At 41.0% G+C, this 21949-nt stretch overlaps 1 protein-coding gene across 2 annotated transcripts in view; it reads left to right on the plus strand.

Annotated features, from left to right (window-relative positions):
* LOC144798263 (hydroperoxide isomerase ALOXE3-like) overlaps positions 1–21949 on the plus strand; it is a 211574-nt gene that overhangs the window by 169173 nt on the left and 20452 nt on the right. For both annotated transcript variants that reach the window (XM_078669028.1, XM_078669027.1), the window contains exons 7-10: positions 5285–5428; positions 7786–7989; positions 11606–11692; positions 13869–14038. In XM_078669028.1, the coding sequence (XP_078525154.1) occupies positions 5285–5428; positions 7786–7989; positions 11606–11692; positions 13869–14038 (605 nt within the window). The remainder of the gene's footprint in view (positions 1–5284; positions 5429–7785; positions 7990–11605; positions 11693–13868; positions 14039–21949) is intronic.

Here is a 21949-nt window from a genome sequence, read left to right on the forward strand (position 1 = left end):
TCAAATGTACATATTCTGATGGTTCAGGTGTCTCTAGGAACCCAGCCATATCTTTCGTATCATGTATCCAACTATGAAAAATACCTATTAACTAGGTTACGTTTTAATTTGTTTTTCAGATTGGTTACTTTCCCTAGAACCCAAAATTGGTCTCATGACCTGGATAAATGCCCATGTGACAAGGTCTCCCCCCAATCAACCATGCATGTATTACTGTTTTGTAACTACTATGCAGATATACGTAAGCGCTGGGTTTTACCATTGTTGCGCCAAATGGGGTTGAGGACCTGTCGCCCGGCCTTTCTAGCTCTGCAACATCTGGATTCACAGTATGTGGCAAAGAACCTAGCACTATTCTTGAAATCATGTATAACGATCCGTAGAACTTTGGACACGAATCTCACTTGAACATATGGACATCCGTACTAAAACTTTATAAATGAATTAAAAATTGTATCTTTAGGACAATGTATTTCTCTATATTTTATATATTTTAGATGTACTAATTGTGAACTGTGATTTTACAACGATATGTGATTTTATAATGAAATGTTTAAATACGATGTACTTTTTATGATTAACAAAATGGTTAACCGAATAAAAGATTTGAACTGAACTGAACTGACTTCAATTGCCATTGAAAAGTGCGCATTTGTCGAGTGGTGGGCAAATGGGGTGTGGCCTGTTATGAGAACTTAGCAATCCTGCTTTGTGGTACTTGCTGGAGGTAATAGGAGGTGTAGCTGGTCCCCAAGGATGTCCTTGGGGGCCAAGTACCCATCTTGTTACCTCCGGTAAGTCCCACACAGAGGATTGCTAAGACGTCTTCAAAGCCAAGCCCCCATTCTCCACCACTCTGCAAAGCACCTCTTGGCAGACTACAGGATGGGGGATGTAGTCCACTTTACTCCTAAGGGACATTAGGGGCCAAGAAGCCCTCCTGATACCTCCTGCAAGCCCTATGCAGGGGAATTCTTGAGCGTTGGTCGGAGGCCTAGCACCCTTTCTCTACCACTCTACAAATGCAACTACTAGTTAAAGTAGCATGTTTCTGCACCTCTGACGTAGAGGTAGATTTAATCCCCCTACCCTATTATATACTAGGGCCTTACAGGGGAGGTCATGCCAATCACAGGGATACGACAACCCATAGTGTACCCTAGTGTATGTAGGTGTTTTCATTGTATTCTGAGTGTCTCTTAGCATAGCACCGGCTCTAGGCATGATCAGTTACCACCAGTACCCTTCAGCAAAAAGTTGGGGCACAGGATGACTTTGCAACAAGACCTCTTTCTGCACCTCTGTTGGTTCTTTCTGCATATCTTTTGCTTCTTTCTGTACCTTTCTATGTCTTTCTGGACTTCTGTTGCCTCTTTCTGCATTTCTCTTGCGTCTTTCAGCGCCTTTCTTCTTCTTTCTGCACATGTCCTAATTCTGAAGGCATAGTTAGAAATGAGCATTTAATGCCTTAACTGCGGCGGTTTTTCCGCTGCGGTGCGGGCGTTCTATTGAGTGGGCGGGGCTCCATCGGCCGTTGGCCGACGGCAGCACGAAGGGGTTAAAGAACCTTAGAAATTCACTGACAAAACCACAGGTTTCAGGGACATTATATTTAGAAATTAGCATTTAAAGAACCTTAGAAATTCACAGGAAAAAAACATAGGTTTCAGCTATGTTATAGTTAGTAATTAGCATTTAAAAAACCTTTGAAATTCACTGAAAAAGCAAAGGTTTCAGGGACATTAAAGTTAATTGGACATTTCACTCATACAAAACCAGAGAAATTCAGCCGTTATAGTTAGTTCAGCTACCTATAACTCACGCCCCGCAATTCACTGCTGATGACGTCACATATTACATCATTCATGACATGGTCAGTGACATCACTGATGACATCCCAAATGACATCACTGATGGCATCATCCATGTGATAATCAGATGCCCCTCCTCACAACCTAATATAACCTTAGATACACCTACTCTAAAATACAGACTACCATTTTGAAACTATACAAGCACCAATACCAGTTACTACATACCCACTTACTGATTCCTAGGTCTACACACACACATCCACTTTTTCACCTATACAGTCACTCATACATGCAGTCACTCATCAATACAGCACTATTATATTCACTTATACACCTACAGAGACACTTACACACGAAACCCACCCTTAGAGTTACTCACACACCTAGTCAGTCATGCAAAGAATCAATCACACTCCCTTTTACTCACCTATACCGTTATGCACAAACCCCCTCACTTATTCATACATATGCTAACACATACTTACTCTCTTATACAATCACTGATACAAGCACATATTCATCCATACAGCCACTCTCAAAATCACTCACTCTCACATATAGTCATTTATATACTCCAACACTCACTTATACTGCCTTTCACATAAGTAGATACTCACACATGTACCACTGAGACATCCATTCACTCACCAACACAGCCATACAGATACTCACCCACCCATACAGCCTTTCACAGATGTACTCTTGAACCGATACACCCAGTGAATCACCGACTCACACATCCAAGCAGGGAGTCACTCACCCCCACCCACCCACACAGACACTCAGGCACAAAGACAGATACTCAGACAACCAATCAATAATACATAAAGAAACTCATGTAGCTACTCACCAACCCTTGGAGCCGCTTACACACCAACTGATAGACTGCTACAGACATTTACACAGTTTAGACACTAACCCATGCATTCACTAAGACACATTTAATCACTCACTTATACAGTCATTCACACACCTACTAAATCATCCATTCAGAGACTCATACACCCACTCATTCTTCAATACACCTTGGCATATTTATATATATATATATAAACATATTTAAACTTTACAGAAACACACAGTGACTAGATGATATCATCAGTGATGTCATTTGAGATGTCATCAGTGACGTAACTGACCATGTCTTGAATGATGTATTATGTGACGTCATCAGCAATGCATTTCAGGGGCGCAAGTTATAAATCGTTAGCTGAACTAGCTATAACGGCTGAATTTCTCTGGTTTTGTACAAGTGAAATGTCCAACTAACTATAATGTCCCTGAAACCTATGTTTTTTTCAGTGAAAAAAAATACAACAAAAAAAATATATATATATTTATATATATATATCCAGGCTCGACAGGCATCACAACGAATCACTTAAGGACGGGTGCTTTATGCGGCGATGCATTCCGCAAAATATCAGCTCTAATTTCCCCACTTAAGAAGAAAATAAGCACTCACGGGTAGTGTTCTATCTTGGAATTTATTTCACGAACAAACGCGTTTTGGCGGTCTGCCTTTTTTGGTGTTGCCAGCACACCGTGGGCAGCCATCTTTTAATCAATCAAAATGCATGTAACAGAAAGAGGACTATGTGGACCTTCCAAATAGCAGTGTAAATCATCCGCCATCTTGTAACCTACGATCTATACACAAATGCGGACATAGTTGATATTATTTACATTGAGTGGCAATTCTTTCTTAGTTTAAAATGCACAAAATTCCTCCGATCTAGTTACATTTTAAGAAGATTACGGATCACATTTTTTCAATATTATTCGCAATGTTCCTCCAGAGTTACCCATCGTGCTAAGGCTGATACACATATGCTTATGTATTGAATTAAACTTCGAGTTACACCTCATTGTCTCTCTAATTTAGCCGTAAATCGGCAAGAACACGCCATGTGAACAATAAAGCATTATATGTTTTCAACCCATCGATCTAAAATGTTCATGTTTTCTCCGATAAACTCAAACTTTATCAAAACATTAGCCACAAAAATTACCATGTTTTTAAACTCATCTTGCCGTGTATCGGAAATGGTCCACAGCCTCTGGTGTTACCCTTGATAATGCCAACTTTCTTACATGTTCAACAGTATAGCAAATTCATTACAAGGTAAATTGTTAAGCTTAATGTTCCCATAATAATTCTATACATTATTAACAATAAACATTTTGTTTCCTCGGTACAGAGCGTTTTAAAGTGCCCATCCAATTTATATTGGTCACTTATCAATCCATTTTCCACAGTATTTCAGTTACTGGACTTGTAGCCATAAGTCACAGAACTGTATTCTTACCAGTCCAAGACATTTGTGAGGACATTATTGACACCAAATCTCTACTTCTCACCCAGCATACATTCTGAGAGCTATGGCTTTGCTTATCATACTCCCAAATGAGATGCCAATTCCGCAGTAGCATTTAATCCTTTCGGGAATTTTGTCTGAAGATCAACTATATATCGTGATTCAAGTCTACGCAGTCTTTTTAGTCTATCCCCCCCTCTGATATGTTCTGGCACATGATCAAGACCAAAATACTGCAAAGCATTTCTATTACTGAAATGCTTGTCTGCATAATGCCTTGCATACAGTGGTCATAACAGCTCCAACGCTCGCACGCGGGGATAATTTCTCCGCTGTGCTGAGCATTTTACGAAAACAGGTGTGGCCGTGACGAGCTAAGCTCATCATGAGCACACGGCCACCGTGGCTCATGACGAGCTGAGCTCGTCACGAGCCCCGGGGCGCTGTGCGCGCCCCCCACCCAGCACAGCGGGGGAATTACCTCTGCGGCGAAGGGACTATTCCCTTCTTATGATCCATGCAAGTTGCAGAGCATCAATCTGAGTGACTGCAACTGCTAGAATACTAGCACAAGTCCATGACTGTCCAAGCCGCAAGTCCTGAGATGCATTGACTGCTCAATGAGTGCACTTTCTATTTCTCACAATTCGCTACCTTAGGTAAGGTTCACAGCATGGATGGATCTTTTCTAAGATGGGGTATCTTCGGAAGTGGTATATGCACCAGTAAATCTGGGAGATATCATAAAATGCAATCGGTGCAGATGGGGAATCTGCCTGTTTTAGATTAGAATATTTTCGAGTCCTCTGCTTAATCAGGCTATTTTATTGCAAGATTATGCCTAAAAAGTCAGAATGTATATCTACTAAATGTGTTTGCATACAGTGCCCAATTATAAAGAGCTCCCACATGTTATACTCTTTAGGTACAGGTACTACTTAAAGTTTCAATGTGTATTGCTTACAATTAGTTCTTAGAATTGTATATTTAGTTGAACCTGAAAAGAATGTTTTCATGGATGAATGAGTGGTCAGGGTTGTGATAATTTTTGCATTGCACAACTTTGTTATCTTGCAATCATGGGTGAGTTTATTGATGCTATGTCCTCTTCTGATTACAACAATCTCCTCAGTTCATCTCTTCTGTTTGCAGAGAGGAAAGATCTTCATTGTGGATTATAAAATGCTGGAAGGCATTCCCCCAAATGAAATAGACGGCCATAAGCAGTATATTCCTTCTCCTATGTGTCTTTTCTACCTCACACGCAACGATGAAATGATACCCATAGCCATCCAGGTAATTTGTTGCCTTTAATGTGCCATCTGGCCTATACAAGACTGTCTGAAATTTCAAGACATTAGGTGATTGTTCAGAATGCCAATAACTGTATGTGATCAGTGCCCTTCATTAGGTTACTTTGAGATGATATTTGCCACTTGAAGGATATAGACTACTGGTCTTCACAGTGGCTAGAACCGGATTATCCATCCACAGTCATAAAGGTTTTCCTTCATGACAACGGAATGTGACCAATATTATGGACCTAGTCTATATCTGTTTAGGTTTTTTAATTTGTATATTTTCAAAACTTCTTTACATAAAAGAGTAACAGGATTTTGTCAGAATTCTACTGGAATTCAGGTCAAGGACTCCGATGCTAATCTCACTCCTTACCTTTTCACCCAAATTTGATCTGTAATAAACTCCAGAATCTCAAGTAATTTCACAGGGGGAAAAGGGAGAATAGAGACAGAGAAAATGGAAAGACTCCGTAAGCATCTTGGCTTAATTATCACTGGAGCATGGGCTGATGAAAAGAATACAGCAAGGTATTTTGGTCTTCATTAAGCTGACTGGTAACTCCTGTAATCCTATAAAACAAGGTACCATTAATCTAAATATTCCCATTTATAGCAGAATACAATGTCTTAAGAGTATCAGTAGAATGGCTCACCAGATATGGAAGCAACAAAGCTGTGACTAGCCAACAGATGATCAGGATACAGTCCTGAAACCAAATGCTAATATCCACCTCCAATTATAGAGATGCCAGGAGCAAGGATGGCTTGGTGTATATAAAGTTTCAGGAGGAATTACGGAAAGTCAGCAAGTGAAGCTAAGTAAACGTGGAAGGAATGATTAACCTAAGCTGTCCCAACCAGCTAAGGGAACCAAAGTGTAGCAATACAAAATAATTTGCTGGGAACACAAATAGTGAAAACTATATGACCGGAATACCGAACTCATCAACCGCTGTTGGCAACCAAAGTGTAATGCTGTGACTAGTGATTAAATATTCCTGGTTCATACTGACAGGGAAGTGTCAGAAATGTTTGGCTCCATCCAGAACGTCCTAGGAGTGCTCCAGCTTCTTCAACTTGCCCAGAAGTGTTGTTTTGTGTTCCCCTTTGACAACACACTTTTTTGCCTCCCCAGCTGCTCTGGGTCAATTGCATTAGTCATGAAAGCCGACCCCTAGCAATCTTGTATTGTGGAGCGTGAGAAATGTGACCACCTCCCTGCGACACTGGACACGATTCTCAAGGAGCACAAACTCCTGGATTGCTGACAGATTTTAGTTGTGATTGGATATTTGTCACAAATAAGAAAAACAACAACTCAGCAATCTCACTCATAATGAAATTGTCTACCTGGCACTCGCATCTCTAAGTACTAAAATGTTTTACATATAAGCAGAGTGATGTATATAACTGACTGTTACCGAATACTTTCAAGCAATGTAGATATTGCAGATACATTTCCTCCAATGTGCTACTGCTATAATTTTTCTTAAGTGCTATATCTCTCTTAAATGCAATGTCTTTTTTCCAAGAGCTCACATCAGCACATGTACCTCTTTATTTAATATCTGCTCAGTTTCCAAGCATTTTACAGCATCTATGAAAGATGGTATTACTTGCATGCTGATGGTTTCCTGATAAGATTCCAATGTCCTGTTTTCCTTTCGAATTATGTAGGTAGCCACTGTTTTCATGCACTTTTACAAACAAACAGTATTCAGAAGTAGAAAAAAATATTTTCAAAAAATAAAAACAAATGTTTTCCAAAAAAATAAAGAAGCAACAACTTCTGCCTTCAGGTAGAAAAATATTTTCTCAAAGAGAATCATCTTGCTTACATTGCGTTGATTCATAAAGATTATTCTGGAAAAGCTGGGTAAGCTGCCTTACTCCTCAATTTGAAAGAGTCAGTCAATCTTATCATTGTCAAACATTTACATGTCTAATTTTCTCCAATGTTGCTTGTCTATTATCTTCAGAGTACAAGGTTCTCAGTGGACTGAGTCCATATGTGAGTCGACAGTTGCCGTTTTTTGTGTTTGCTCTTTTGATGAGAGCTAACGTTTCCAATAATGTCTTCCCTCCACATTACTGTGGGTTTAGCTTTCCTTTCTAACATTAGATTCAAATCATTTGTCAACCTTGTAATTTTCTTCCTGTGGGTTTTATGAGAAATAAAGGCTGTGTAATGTTAAAAAGTTTGCAATGAACTTGGAATTCTTTTTCAGCAAACATCATCCAAACATCCTCTAAGTCTAATGCTTGTGTGGTTCAGCTAAGTTCTGACAGCAGCAACTTGATCAGTAACCAGAAGGGTCCAGTAACTTTCTGTTTGTGCATCTTTCTCTGCAGATCAATCAAACACCAGGGTCAGAAAACCCTATCTTCCTACCGACTGACAATGAGTGGGACTGGATACTTGCCAAGATGTGGGTGAGGACTGCCAATTTCAGCACCCACCAGCCTGTGTCCCATTACCTGAGGACACACCTCTTTGCAGAGGTGTTTTGCATTGCTACAATGAGGCAACTCCCAACGGTTCACCCTCTGTTCAAGGTAAGAAAGATCAATTAGATGGTGCAAAGAGACAACGTTAATTCCAAGCTCAGTAAAGTGACTCGCCGTAGAGATGAGGCATACCATTTAGGTGACGTTGAAACACAAAACTCTACTTCATGGTAATGGACGTGCACCCCTGACTTGTATGCTCCACCGGTACTGATGTCTGGATCCCTAATGCTGATTTTTGTTGTCATAAGCAAACACAGATAATGCATGGGCGCCATGACATAGGCCTGTCTCATGGATTGCGGTTTTGTTGGAATGGTAGGGGTGCCCAAAGCGGTACCCTCATAGTAGTGGAAGGTTACTACCATCACAAGGAGTTAAGCAGCATGAGTGCAGTGGTGGCAACATACCGTGTTGTGATTAGTAGGAGTGAACAGGTCCTTCTTAACCTGTGTCACTGGAATGAGGCCTACAGGCTCACTCACTTTTTAAAGGCTCCACCACTGTGTGCTTTACTCGATCTTGGCCTAGATCAGGTTGGTGTGAAGTGCTGCACAGCGCTGAAGTGTTGAAACTGCACTGGGTGTATGAGTGCCTGGGTAGGGTGCCACACAGGGCAAATGTGGTACTGAGTATAGTGTGCATGATTTACACGTGCTGGAGGTGCATGTGCGAATGAGTGGTGGAGTACCTAAAGGATGTAGTGCTGTGCAGTGCATACAGGATAAGTGCATGTGCTGGTTGTATGTATACCTGCGAGTGGTACAATACATGAAGGAGTTTCAGTTTGCTTATGTGTGAAATTCCCTTCTGTATAGTAAATTTATGTGTAACATTTCAAGCCTTATGTGTGACACTTTGAGAGACACTGTATTGTGAGTGAAATAAGACAGTTGCATCCATCTCAAGAGGTCATTTTTAGAAATGATGCCCTTTTCTCATATGTGATGGTCCTTAATGGCGCTTTACATGAGAATCAGATACAACTTTTTTTAGCACGAGAAATTTAGATGGTTTGCTGAGAATTACAGAATGTTGGTCCGATGCCGAGATTCAAGTCCTCTTCTATGGTTCTAAAGTAAACACTTCTGGTCTCTAGGCCACATCTCGTCCCATCTCCTCTTAGTTCTCCATTAGGCCCCTCTTTTACTGCAGTTTACACGGACCCAGTTTTTAGCATATATTTTAGAAGCTTTGTTGTGTGGTCAGACATCCATATCTGTTTGATTCCATGGTTTGGGTAGGTGCTTCTTTTGTACATTAATTAGGCGGTGTGTGGTTATGTATTTCGTTCTTCAAACTCTGTTGTTCGCTTGGCTTGGATATGAATTTCTGTGATACTGGGATAATTCCAACTCGTAATTTAGCGAGAATCCTTTACCTTCCATTGTACACCAGAGTCGTCTTGTGGCCTTTGATAAACATGGCCTTTGATAAAGCATACTTGGAGCTTAGCTTCTATGTGTCCCAGCAAAGTTAAAAACTGGAACTTCACAGTTTTATCGCACTTCAGGACACGGTTCAATGCACAGCTTAATCTGGTCAGCTGTGCAAGCTCTGCCAAGTGTAACTCTTTTGCGTGACAATGCCAGGCATTTCTGTATGAGTGAAAGTTACAGAAAATGCTTTATTATAAAGCAAGATCCATGGGAGGGCTGTATAAGTCCTGCATGTTAGATGCACGTGTTTGATGTGTGTGTACCTGCAAGTTATGCAATACATGAAGGGTGCAGTGCGTGCATCTTACATGCAAAAGCTGAATGTATGTGTGCCTTTGAGTGGTACAGTAGTACATACAGGATACAAAACTGGGCAGTGAGCGCATGTTAAATGCATGTGCCTTTGAATGGCATTAGACATGGAGGATATAGTACTGTGCAGTGTGTGAATACTGTATACATGCACTCGGTGTATGTGTGCCTGTGAATGGTACAATATGTGGAGACTGCTGGACTACATTTTGGGAGACCATCCCTGCATGGTGAAACAAGTAGTGGAGGTAGAGAGATCTCCCAGAGAGATTTCTGTAAGCTGGGAGGGACACACAATGGGAAAGGGAGGACCGGGCCTCTCATGTACACTTCAAAGGGTGCTCTTTGATTCAGGAATAGGTCACAAGGAAGGGGACTTGTTACATCTCGGTAAGGATATTTGTCTGACAAGAAATTCATAAAGAGTAAAGATAGAAGCCCTGGACTAACCTTTTGACACACATCACTGTGGCTGACATCCAGGTGTCTCCCATGACCAGTGTTGAGGGACTATCAGCTTCAGAGACAGCCCTGCTTTGACACACTGCTTATCAAGAGGAAGAGAGAAGGAACTGAGAAGTAGAATCTTCAAAAGAAGCAGAACGCCAACATAAAACCTCCAAGACTCGGACCCTCAATCACATTTGGTGTCTGTAAATCTACAATAAGAAGAGGAGGCTGCCATGGTAAAGACTGCCATGCGGTAAGGGCCGAAGCCTTGTGTCGCAGCTTTGCAGCAATCCGCTATGCCAGGAGGTGCTACCCACAATACTTGTGCCATTTTGCCCATAGACTAGGAGCTGTGGTGACCCATAGGTCACCAACAGCAATGAGGATTGTGAGTGGTCGAATCCTTTTGAGCAAGTGAGGACAGCATGGGAGAATCGTCACACAGGTTTGGGATCGAGGACCAGAGTCTCAGGATCACCCCCATAAGAAGCCTAGAGACACTTAGCCCATAGGAGGGGTGCAGGAAACCTCTGATCGCTGACAGAGTGCTACCAAGATGGGAAGAGATCCTGTGTCTGCTTAGTACAACCACTGTGCCTGCATGCAGCCAACTCACCTTATCAGGCCCTGAGCACCTGCTGTCAGGCCACACTTCAGGACTCTGCATGCTTCGCTACTACCAGAGCGAGTAATACTTTTATCAGGAATTTCAATTCTGGGGGTACTGTTGCTGAGATCACTGCTATGCTAGGGCACTTTTGACTTGAATTTAAGGATCAGAGTTAACTCTTGAGACACGGACTGCTAGTACAACATTGCCTAGATGTTACCAACAGTGAATGGGGAATGATCACTATGGATTACACGAGGAGGGAGTGGGACAGGGAATTCACCTCAAGGGGGATTGTGCAATTGCTTGTGAATGTTGAATGTTGCCTTTGTGTGGTTAGCGGTAGAAATAAAATACTTCTCTTTTTTTTTCAAAGTGAGTATTTGGCTGGACATTGATTAATTGCTGCGATATGCTTTTTGAGCTGTGAGCCTGTGTTCACTAGTCAGTATCCACATCTCCCCCTGCCTGAGGAGGCCTTGAACTGCTTGACCAAGTTTAACACTGAGAGTCAAGTGCAAGAGGAGTAGTTGGCCTAGTTCCTCAGAATCCAAAGTGGACCGGGTCATAAAGAGTAAAAGACCTCAACCCCCACGGTTGGTCCCAGTTGCCACTGCATGCCCAGTGGCCCTCTTAAAGGGGTTCTGACAGTTGATCAGACAGCCCTAACACTATTAGGCACAAAAAAGCATGAACATCATGCATGAGGGAAATTCCTGGAGAACTAAATATTAACAAAAGTGTTTAAGGCTATATGTTACAGATGTACTGAGGTAGTGACAAAACAAAATCAGTATGAAGTACCCACTGTACCTATGCCTTTAATAACTAGTATCCACCTGTCTCTTTTCAGCTCCTGATGCCCCACTTTCGTGGTACCTTCCAAATTAATTTGCTTGCCAATGAACGCCTTATTTCACAAAACGGAGCCTTCCAAAAAGTAAGATGGAGCGTCATTATGGTATTCCACCTCTGTTGTTGGCATCCAAACAGGTCATGATAAACATAGATAACATCATTAAGCAAAGGTAAATTTGTAAAGTGTGTGTTCATGGTTTAGCCATTCGCAGCTGAAATAACAGATGTTTATTGATACTCAACTCAGTGGTACTCATTTTATTGACCTCATAAGTATGAAAAGCTTAGTGGATAGCCGAGATTCAAATCTGTGACAATGAGGTTAAACCCCAATCCCTGAAACGGATGTATTAGTCCACTGTACCCTCGGTACCAGCTTGATGAGGTGGATGGAATAAGAGCTATGATATAGTGGTAAGAAGCACATATTCTGGAAAGCAAAAATGAGTGGGACCTGCTGAGAGTAAGACCAGTATTTTCGTTCACCTATGCTCTATTCTTACTTGAGCATTTTAATCATAAGGATGCATTCCATTAATCTGCAGCTTTTCCCAAAGGCTAGTAATTTCCATTCTCCTTGCTAAAAAATTATGATGTTGCCACATTTTGATGTATGTAACAGGCGACAAAGGAATCTTCCCAGCCCTCAAAAGACATAGATGTACCCCACATAAATAAAGAAGAACAGAGGAATTTTTACCAGCCTCAGAGTTCCTTAGCAGCAGAGACAGGTTTTCGTACTGGGAGATAAGGACCTTACTAAATATCCCCTGACAATACCTCTATGTCACCTCTCACTTCTCATGAAGCATTTGAGGACATCTGAGCAGTGGACTGGGCCTTGACTGTTCTGTTGGGCATGCCCCAAAGAAGTGAAGTAGAACTTCAGTAGTACTTAACATATCACTAAAACCTGAATTGTCTAGGCATGCTACAGATGCAACAGGTTCTGGTTTCTAATACTCAAAGAAGAGAAGTCTGTAAGCAGTAATGACATGGAGGCTTTGCATCTTAAACTGTTGCCTGTAGAGAAACAACACATAATCCCAGAAAATAAACTATTCCAACGTAAATCGTAACATTATATATTCTGACAAAAAGTATTTTATCCTGTATCTTCGAAATGCATCTCTTATCCTAGACAGCAACTATTCTAGCCCTGACCTGTAGAGCCTGGATAGGAGCACACCAATGTGTAAATGAGAGCCACTCTTGGCATTGCTCATAGACTGCCACCATTATACTCCCTATTTTAGGGGCAGTGGAATTTATCTAGCTGATTTGCAAATGTTGCTTGTATGCCATGTACTCAAGACAATTGTTCCTTGGGGACTTTATCCATGTGCAGATCTTTCAGCATTTTGATCACTAGAGAACTGCATTCATCTAGGCCATCTTTATTTAAACAGGTACAGGCTTAAAGCCCATTCACACATTGAAGGTAGGTGAAGTTATTGCATCATAAAACACAGTACAGATATGTCATACATTTGGCCATATACCTGCTCCCCATTACCACAACCTGCACTCATACTTAAACATTAAAAAATAACATTTCACCTACCATACCGTGTTAGTTTCTTAAGGTTATGCTACAGTGAAGCACAACATATAATATTATTCTCTTAATAACTATTAACTGGGGACCTACATTTCTCATACACCCAGTGCAATGTATAAACGCTTCAGTGTAGCTACTTACTTCACAAACCAGTAGGAGACAACACACAAAGACAACAAAACACATTAGACACCACTGCACACATCAGTTACTATAGAGCTTGGTCACACCCTCAGTGCCACTGCAGCAGCATAAAGAACACACTAGACAGAAGCACAGTCATGCCCAAACAGTCAAATAAGCTACATTACTTGTAATCCAAATCTCAGCCTGTCTTCAACCAATGGAGGCTGGACTTATACTGTCCCATTGAATACATTAGCTGTTGGTTCATTCCTTTAGTGGCACACATGTGGCATATTACCATACATCCAAAGCTACATAAGTCAAACATTGGCACACACCATAGACACACAGAGCAGAATACAATATCCAAAACGTATAAATTGATGACTTTGGTCCACGAGTATTGGCTTTTTTCCCTATCCTTAACAGTTCTGGTTGTGTACTCTTTCCTCTGTTCTCTGTTTGTAACCGCTGCAGTTCTTGCTGCCAGCGCCAAAACACCCTTCTTATTTTATCTTAAGAGTAAACCAGCCAACAGCAGCTCACCAGAAACTGCAATTTGTATCCACAGAACACGGCGATTGGAAAAGATGGTTTTGTTGAGCTAATGGTGAGATTCATGAAAACTGTGACCTACACTTCCATGTGCATCGCTGACGACCTCCGATCCCGTGGTGTTGAGTCCTTGCCCAAATTTTACTATAGAGATGATGGGTTGAAGATGTGGGCAGCCATTGAGTGGTGAGACAGGGTTTGTTTGTCTCTGGCGGTTGTTTGTTTGTTGCTTCCAGTGAAGAGTTATAAGTTAATTTTTGATTTTACATAATGCTTTGGTCCAAAGTGGCATGAGCGGCAGTGTATATAGGTCAATGTCCATTTACAAATTAAAAGAACATTTGTGACTGACCGGTTTATACTGAAATTGAAGTGAGGCACAACAGCATAATAGCTATGAGGAGGAAAAATAAAAGAAAAATAAAGGTCTTTAAAAAAAATATTTGACCTGTTTTAGCATGAAGGAGAGTCAAAGATCCTGATAAAACCTCACATAGCACATGGCAAGTGCTGAGAATGATCTGCATCTAGAGAGGGCACAAGAAGCCTTTGGAATTGATCTGTCACCTGCACCATTTTAATGTGGTGTTGTACCCCGTGTTTTTTCATTTTACAGATCATTGGCATCAGATGTGCTGGTTTAGTTGAATCAATGTCCGCAAATTAAAAATGTATATCTCAGAATGCAAAAAGGCTGTCAAATGATAACTAAGGGGTGGCAATATAAATGTCCAGATTACATGGGGAGGTGCGAAAACATACCTAAATGCCGCTATGGAGTAGATAGAAAAAGGGCTAAAGGGTTGATAAACCAAGATCAGTGAAGACATGGTAAGGTGCTAAGACTTTATTAAGCAATGACATTGAACCACAGAAGAGATAGTAGGTCATTGTAAAAGTGTTAAAATAGAAAGACATAGATAATAAGGTTCCTACATAGAATGTGGTATCAGAGAACAAGAAATATCAAGGAGAAGAATAGGCAGGAAGTCATACATTTAGAATAGCAATAGCCAAGGAGTATCAAGAGTTGAATTTAGGAGTTATAGAGGACCCAGTCTGAGTAATTTCCCTATAAAATGTTAGTGGGTGAATCAACTGGAACCAAGATTGTGAGCCAGAGAGGCAGCATCATCAGAAGATAGGATCAATATCTGAAGAGAGTACCGTCTGAACATTGTAGGAAGAAGAGAACATGTATCTAAAAGGGACGATGCAACAAGTCAGTCAAAAACAGTTAAATTGGATATGGGTAAGGGACTGAAAGAAACCATAGAGTCTGAGCCATATGAGGGTGAAGCAGAAACCCCAAGGAAGGAAAGATCAGAGCAAGTAAAATGTGGAAGAGTGAACACACAGTGGAAGAGTATGGGTTTTCAGGATCCTCGGCTGAAGATGTTCAAAATGGATGGGGGAATGCCTGATGGTGACCCCAAATAGTTGGATGTGACAGACCTAAGAGAGGAAAGATCAACTAACCATGAGTATTGTGTACTACCTTTCAGTACAAGGTTGGCTCTCTGCCCTGGGGTTTCCCTTCCTATTATCTCCAGTAATAGTTGAATAAAACTCATGAGCCAGTTCAGCAAATGTTTAATTTGTTCACATTTGAATGCCTCGATATTTTGGTTGAACTGTTTTGCTGTCAAAGTCCACCACATATAATGCAGACCATTGTTATTTGAGTCCAGCAGGCTTGCTTTACCCTTTATGTTCTCTCTCCAAGGCTCTGAGCCATATGTTCTTCCCATCGTTCAAAGATGCTTATATGTTTATGTGTGAAGTTTAACTTTGGGATTCCTGGATGCCTAGAGGTCCATTCACGCGAGATTTCAAAATGTTATATTGTTTCTCCGAGAACTAATTTATGAGATAATTCAGGCCAGGCTTGCCTAGGATAGGCTGCTTTGGGATTTTGTGACCTACCATCCTTACTTTGTAATAATAGTTTGATGGTTTGAGGCAGTAGCTTTTAATGCTTCAGGCCTTAACTCACCCTTCTTTTCTCTCTGTCTACAAGATGACAAAGTTTACTCACTTGAGTTCGTAGCCTATTTCTCTTTGTCTGCCTCTAACGGTTCTTGGCTAGAGACATGTTCTGAATCAGCCTTTTAATTGCTTCCATATTAAAATTCCTTGACTATGATAAACAACTCGGGACATTAGTGGAATATGTAACTGTGGACTTTGTTAGCTTTATTGACAGTCTATCAGTAATTGTTCAGCACTGAACAAGCTTCTAGTTATTTAACATTACCACATACATATGTTTTGTTTGAAAAACGTTTCAGTAAATATCTCAGTTAGTCCATTTTTGCGGAGTTTGTGTAAATTGAAAAACGCAGGTCTAGATTTTAGTGACAACTCTCAGACAAAGTGCCCTTTTAGAGTGCTGTAGTTACCCTCTCTCATCTGACCTTGGTTTAAAATAGCAGAAGAGTCTAAAAGGATTGATTGTTTGCTGATCACCAGTTACCTCAAACTTGGCTTGGCTTTCTGGCTTGATTCTTGACTTGACTTCCACAGCTTTCAGTATTTCACTGCAGCTGCATTTGCTGGCTGTTTTGTGGCCTTATCGAATGCCTCTATTGTGCCACAAGCATCTATGCTGCCCAGGGAATTCTTAAAGGTTTTGGGGGCCCTGAGTAGTGTATAGTTTGTGGGCGTCTGTTTGGAATAACTTTAAGTTTACCACCCATTTCAGTTCATTCAATCATCCCCCTTGATTTTAAACAATATTGAATTATTTTTAACTATTCAGAAATGAGGCTACTCAACAAAAGCCGAAAGCTCAAGCTGCTAGGTGTCCACCTGCCAAGTATCAAAAGAAAACTTAAACAAGCATTGATAAAGCCATTTTATTTTTGTTTAAATCTAGACTTTATTTTACTTGCAACAACAATATTTAATGCGGAAGTCAATATCAAACCAGCTTGTTACTCCCACTGAAGGAAAATTTGCTAAGAGTGATTTGTTAGATATTTAAAGGAATAGTGCAAAATACTATAAAAAGTCATGCTCATAGCATTTGTAATGCAATTTTATTTGCCAGATATTATCTCCCCTTCACCACTAGTGCTCTTCCTGCAACAGTGAAAATTGAAGCTTTGCTCTGAGGATTTTCACCATTCCTTCAATTAAATAATATTAATATACTAATGACATTCTCCTAACTTATTTTTCCCTGCCTTGTCCCTCTTCTCCCTTTTTATACATGCACATTTCTATGCTCGAGAGACCCTGCTGAGTAAGAAAAATGGGATACATCAGGATACAAGAGTCAGACACAAACATAAAAAGATAAACTAGCAAGAGAACTGAAATAGATATAGAACAGTAGAGATAGAGTTGATGTAGAATGATGTGTGACGTAAGAAGAGAAGTAAAGTAAATAGAGAAAGGTGATGTAGGTAAGAATAGGTAGAAAGAGGAAGATAGAGGTAGAGAAGAAGGTTTGGTTTTTAGAGTGTGTTAAAGAGAGAAGGAATGTAGGGGAGAGTCAGAGGAGTAAAGTAACGCAAGGTGTGAGGTACAGAGAGATGTAATTAAGTAAAAAAAAAAGGTGAATTCGAGGGAGTTAAAGGCAGCGAGTGGTAGACAGAGACAGAGAGACTTGAAGAAAAACAAATAGATTTATGGTAGAGAGGGAGAGTAAGATGAGAAGAGGTATATAAACACATCAGGTAAAGAGTAGCATGGGTGAGAGAAAGGAAGAGAGAGGGGGAGGAGTAAAAAGAGAAATGTGGTATGTAGTGCAGGAAGGAAGCTCAGAGAAATATGTGAAGTAGAGAAAGAGAGGCAAGGTATATACAGAGGTAGAGAGGAAGAACTGGTGAGGTAGAGAGCTTTATAAAGGAAAAGGTTGAAAGAGAGAGCTGAGGTGGAGGGGCTGAGTTGAAATGGAGAAGGGTTCCAGAGAGATGTATACATTTTTATTAGATCGAGAGAACGCAAAAGAGAGGAGTTAATGATAGAGAAAAATTGGTAGTGAAATAGAGCTAGCCAAAAAGAAGTACAATATTGAGATAAGTGACAGAAAAGTAACAAAGGTAGAATCAGCGACGGTTTCTCTATGAGAGCGCTACTGCGTTGCGCCCCTTTATTTGTTGCCCCCTTGTCCCTGTATTAAAAAGGTTACATTATGTACTTAGCATTATTTAAAATCCCGGCTGCGGTGCTTTTATTGCAGCCGCGGGCCGAGCACAAATTGTTGGCAGGATGCCTAGATTTTTTAAATCAAGAAGTGGGGCATCAATCTAAACAGCACTGGGGTCTGAAGTGTGCATGTCGGTTTGACGGGTGTCTTTCAACGACCAACCCAACATGCGCCCCTGATGCTTCTTCCACCAGCACAACTTTAGAGAACTGGGGGTCCAAGTCCCAGCCTTGCTGGTCTTCTGAGGAGCATTGACTTTGCCTGCTCCAGCCAATCCAGACACTGCTAGGAAGTAGCGTCTGGATTGGCTCAAGAAAGGTGAGTTGGCCTGGTCTTGAATGCATCAATGGGTGGGCGGTTTGGCCAATCACAGTATAGCTTCATTATGAAGCCATGCAGTGATTGGTCATTTACTGCACCTTCCCTTCTTTCCTTAATCGCGCTGATCTATTGCGGCTGATCTCGCATCATCATGCCCCAAGTGTGGAAAAGACGTGTGTGAGGCGCTGCCTGACCACAAACAATTATACAGAAAGCTCTCCCCTTCACGTCATCTGTTCCTGGCTTCAAGTGACCCATGAAGTGACTTGGTAAGTGCTGCCTCATCCTACTTTTTTTCTGTGTACATTCTCCATGCTGGAAGAGTTACAATTGTTGTAATGAACTGTGCAGAGTCCCTGCGTCGGTTCAACATCCTGTGATTCTTGGCCGATTACTTAATCTCCTGTCATAAACCCTCCATAGAAGGTTTAGGTATTATCCAGTGTCTCAAGCAATATATATTCCTTACAGCAGCCACCCCCATATGCTTTTTGAGAGTCTGGAAAAGTAGTGTCACTTTTATTGCGCTGTATGGAAGTGCTACTACCCTAGTCCCATTCCACAAAAATGCTGTAGTTTGTAGGTCATGCTTTTTCGCGAAACCAGTTATTGAATGAGACTTTGACTCCAAACCTTTCTCTCCCTCACTTGTGCTAAGTTCATCTTTATATGTTAGTTCACATTTCTGTTTGACATACTTATCCTTTCTGCGATACTTAGTCCACTCACTCTATTCTGTTCTTTTGCTGTCTCTAGGGTCCCGTAAAAATGGAGAGAACAGCTATTATACTGCTACTGTTCTGTGTTTCTAATGTTTTCATGGTTTCATATTATATACACCCATACTCGACTCATGTATTGGAGAAGATCCAGTTCTGTTTTTTGCCACCGCCGTCATTTTCTAGTAACTGATGCTGCTTTCTCATTACTGCAACCCTCATTCTTATGTTTCACTTTGAGTTGTGGTTTTATGGCTTGAGAACCTGAGGCGTCACAGCCCACACCAGTGTAACCTTCTGAAATAATCTTTGGAAGTTCCCTTTCACAATTGAGAATGGGAACAGCTACCAACTGCAGGGGCACTGTCAGAACTGCAGTTTCTCTCTTTATACATTACTCCGCACTATTGAGGAAACTGTTTCAAAATTGCCCATCAATTTCATTGGTGAATATAGAGCAGGTGCAGCCCCATGCTCATTTTGTGTTTGTGTTAACACCTAAAGTAACATGGCTACAAAGAGAGTGCCATGTACAGCAGTATAAATAGTCCCAATAATTGTTCCTCAAGTGGTATGCTCTTCTACTAGTAGTACAATGCCAAACTATAACACACATAGTTAACATTCTATGTCTAGCCTTGGATGTTGTATAAAGAAACACTGCTTCTAGCTGATTAGTCTTGCATGCAATCTAAATAAGATTATTGTGTCATATATAATGGGCACCTTGCCTGTAATTACATTAATAGTCTATGGACTAATTTCCTGCACCGTGAGATGCGCTTACCGGGCAAGACAATGAACAAATGCTCCCATAGCAGTCTTCTGTAGAGCATACTGTCAGATCACCTATAATTGAACACTATCTGGTTTAATAACAGTCTTAATTGGGAAATTGTCTGATTTCATCTGATATGATTGCCAGGATATGGTGTGCACCACCCAGTCAATACTGGCTAGGTAGCCTCCTACTTGTTGAAGGGACCAATTCTGATATTTGGAACAAGAAGGGATAATTGACTACTAAACCTTTAATGTTCTTGATAACTTAACATTGACTTCTAAGTCACAATAGGGTTTATAAAAAGCTGGATCGCAGCAGTCCTGTATGTATGAAAGTTCCTATATTGTGCTCGATAGCATCAAACTCCACTCATGAGTACAATATTACAAATGGGTATGCAGCATATATATTTACCACAAGCGTTTCCCTACCCCAGTGTAAGGGAAACCCTTAGTAGAGCCATTAAAGGAAATACACCTTTTCTGCGTCTTTTTTTTAGCTCCATGCCTGTTAGCCAGGATAATGGAATCAGGGGCCTGTGCTCCAGTGGCAGCTCCTCCTCTAGGAGCGTTGTCCCACAGGAAAAATAAAATGATAATAACACCATGTTGTAATCATTTTCTTTTTCTGTACTGTCTCTGTAGGTGCATGGCGGGGCTGGCCTGCACAGAGAGCAGGGGAAGGGGAATTGAGAACTTTCTAAATGTGCATGACTTTTTAGCAAGCCGTCTTGGGCTGGCCGAAACAGTCATTAGCACTTAGTATGTTCTCCACCCAGCTGTGTTGCACAGCCGGGTAGAGAGCATGCACAGTCTCCCTCTCTGAGTGCCGAACCACGATGCTCAGATCAGTCAAGACGCTACTGTCATACTGAGGACAGCAGCATTGTGATTGGCTAAAGGAGTCTGAGAGCATGTGTGCTTCCTGTTGTTACTGCATTGGATGGAGGAGAGACAGCGGCCGGCAGGTAAGTGAATCTTTCTTTTTTAATTGATTTTTTAGCCCTCCCCTCCCTGCCCCACCACTACTGGCCCCATATCAGCCACTAATGTTATGGTCCTCATTTAAAAATGATTGGATTGGATCATTTCTAATTGGTATATTTAATTAACTATATGTTCTTAGTATACTGTGTAGAAGATTCAACCTGGACCTGGAAGTTAGATGCCACCTGTGGACTGCAGCACCTATTGTGGAATCCATGTAGCAGGTTGTACAAAACATGGCTTCAGGTCTCTCATTGAAATCTGACTGCTGCAGTGCGACCTGGCAAATAAACTTTTTTGACTTCCATTTTAAATACTTGTAAGTCACCCTTATATAGGCCTTGTGGCACACAAGGTAGGGTGCATGATATTTAAAAGTGGGAAAAGTAGAACATTAAAATGACCATGTCCTTTCAGTAACATAATCCAAAAATCTATTTTCACTGTGGTAGGCCTGACTGTCCAAAGTAGAAGAATCAGAGTAGATACTTAAAATAGTAATAACTCTAACAGAAGAATAGGACAAACTAGAAAAGTAATGAAACCACTACTTTTAATAGGTATTAAAAATCCAGTTAAATGGTAAACACAAATTTAAGGAAAAGTACCTTTTAAATGTTACCTGTACCCCACCTGCAGCTCATGTAGTCTAATTTGCATTAGCTCTACAGCAGCTACCCAGCCTGTACTTGACTTTTAATGAGCTATGAAATATCTTCTTGTACCTATGGCAATGAAGTGGACAGTCAGTTGGCTGATCTCCTGTTTGGCTACGGGTACACAACAAACTACAAGAAGCCTTTTTCCTGACGTGCCTATCTGGCAAGTGGATGACCTCCTGTGAGGATATAGGGACACAACAGGCTAAAAGATACCTTTTTTTCCTGAAGTGTCTAGCTGACCAGTAGCAACTTGACCTGGATTGGACTTTGCTATCGACCTCTGTCTGACACCATTATTGTCTTTATCTGCCTTCTCCTGATGTCCTGGGGGCATTAGGACTGTACACCTAGGGTTATTTGGGCTCTAGAAGAAATTTGTAAACTTTTGAAAATGCTTTCCTCAAAGATCCAGAGAGTCAGCAGGGTCTGCCTCGAAAAGTATCCAGCTAGTAGTACACCAGCGTCAGTA

This window comes from Lissotriton helveticus, chromosome 12, assembly GCF_964261635.1.
Source record: "Lissotriton helveticus chromosome 12, aLisHel1.1, whole genome shotgun sequence".
NCBI classification, from domain to species: Eukaryota; Metazoa; Chordata; class Amphibia; order Caudata; family Salamandridae; genus Lissotriton; species Lissotriton helveticus.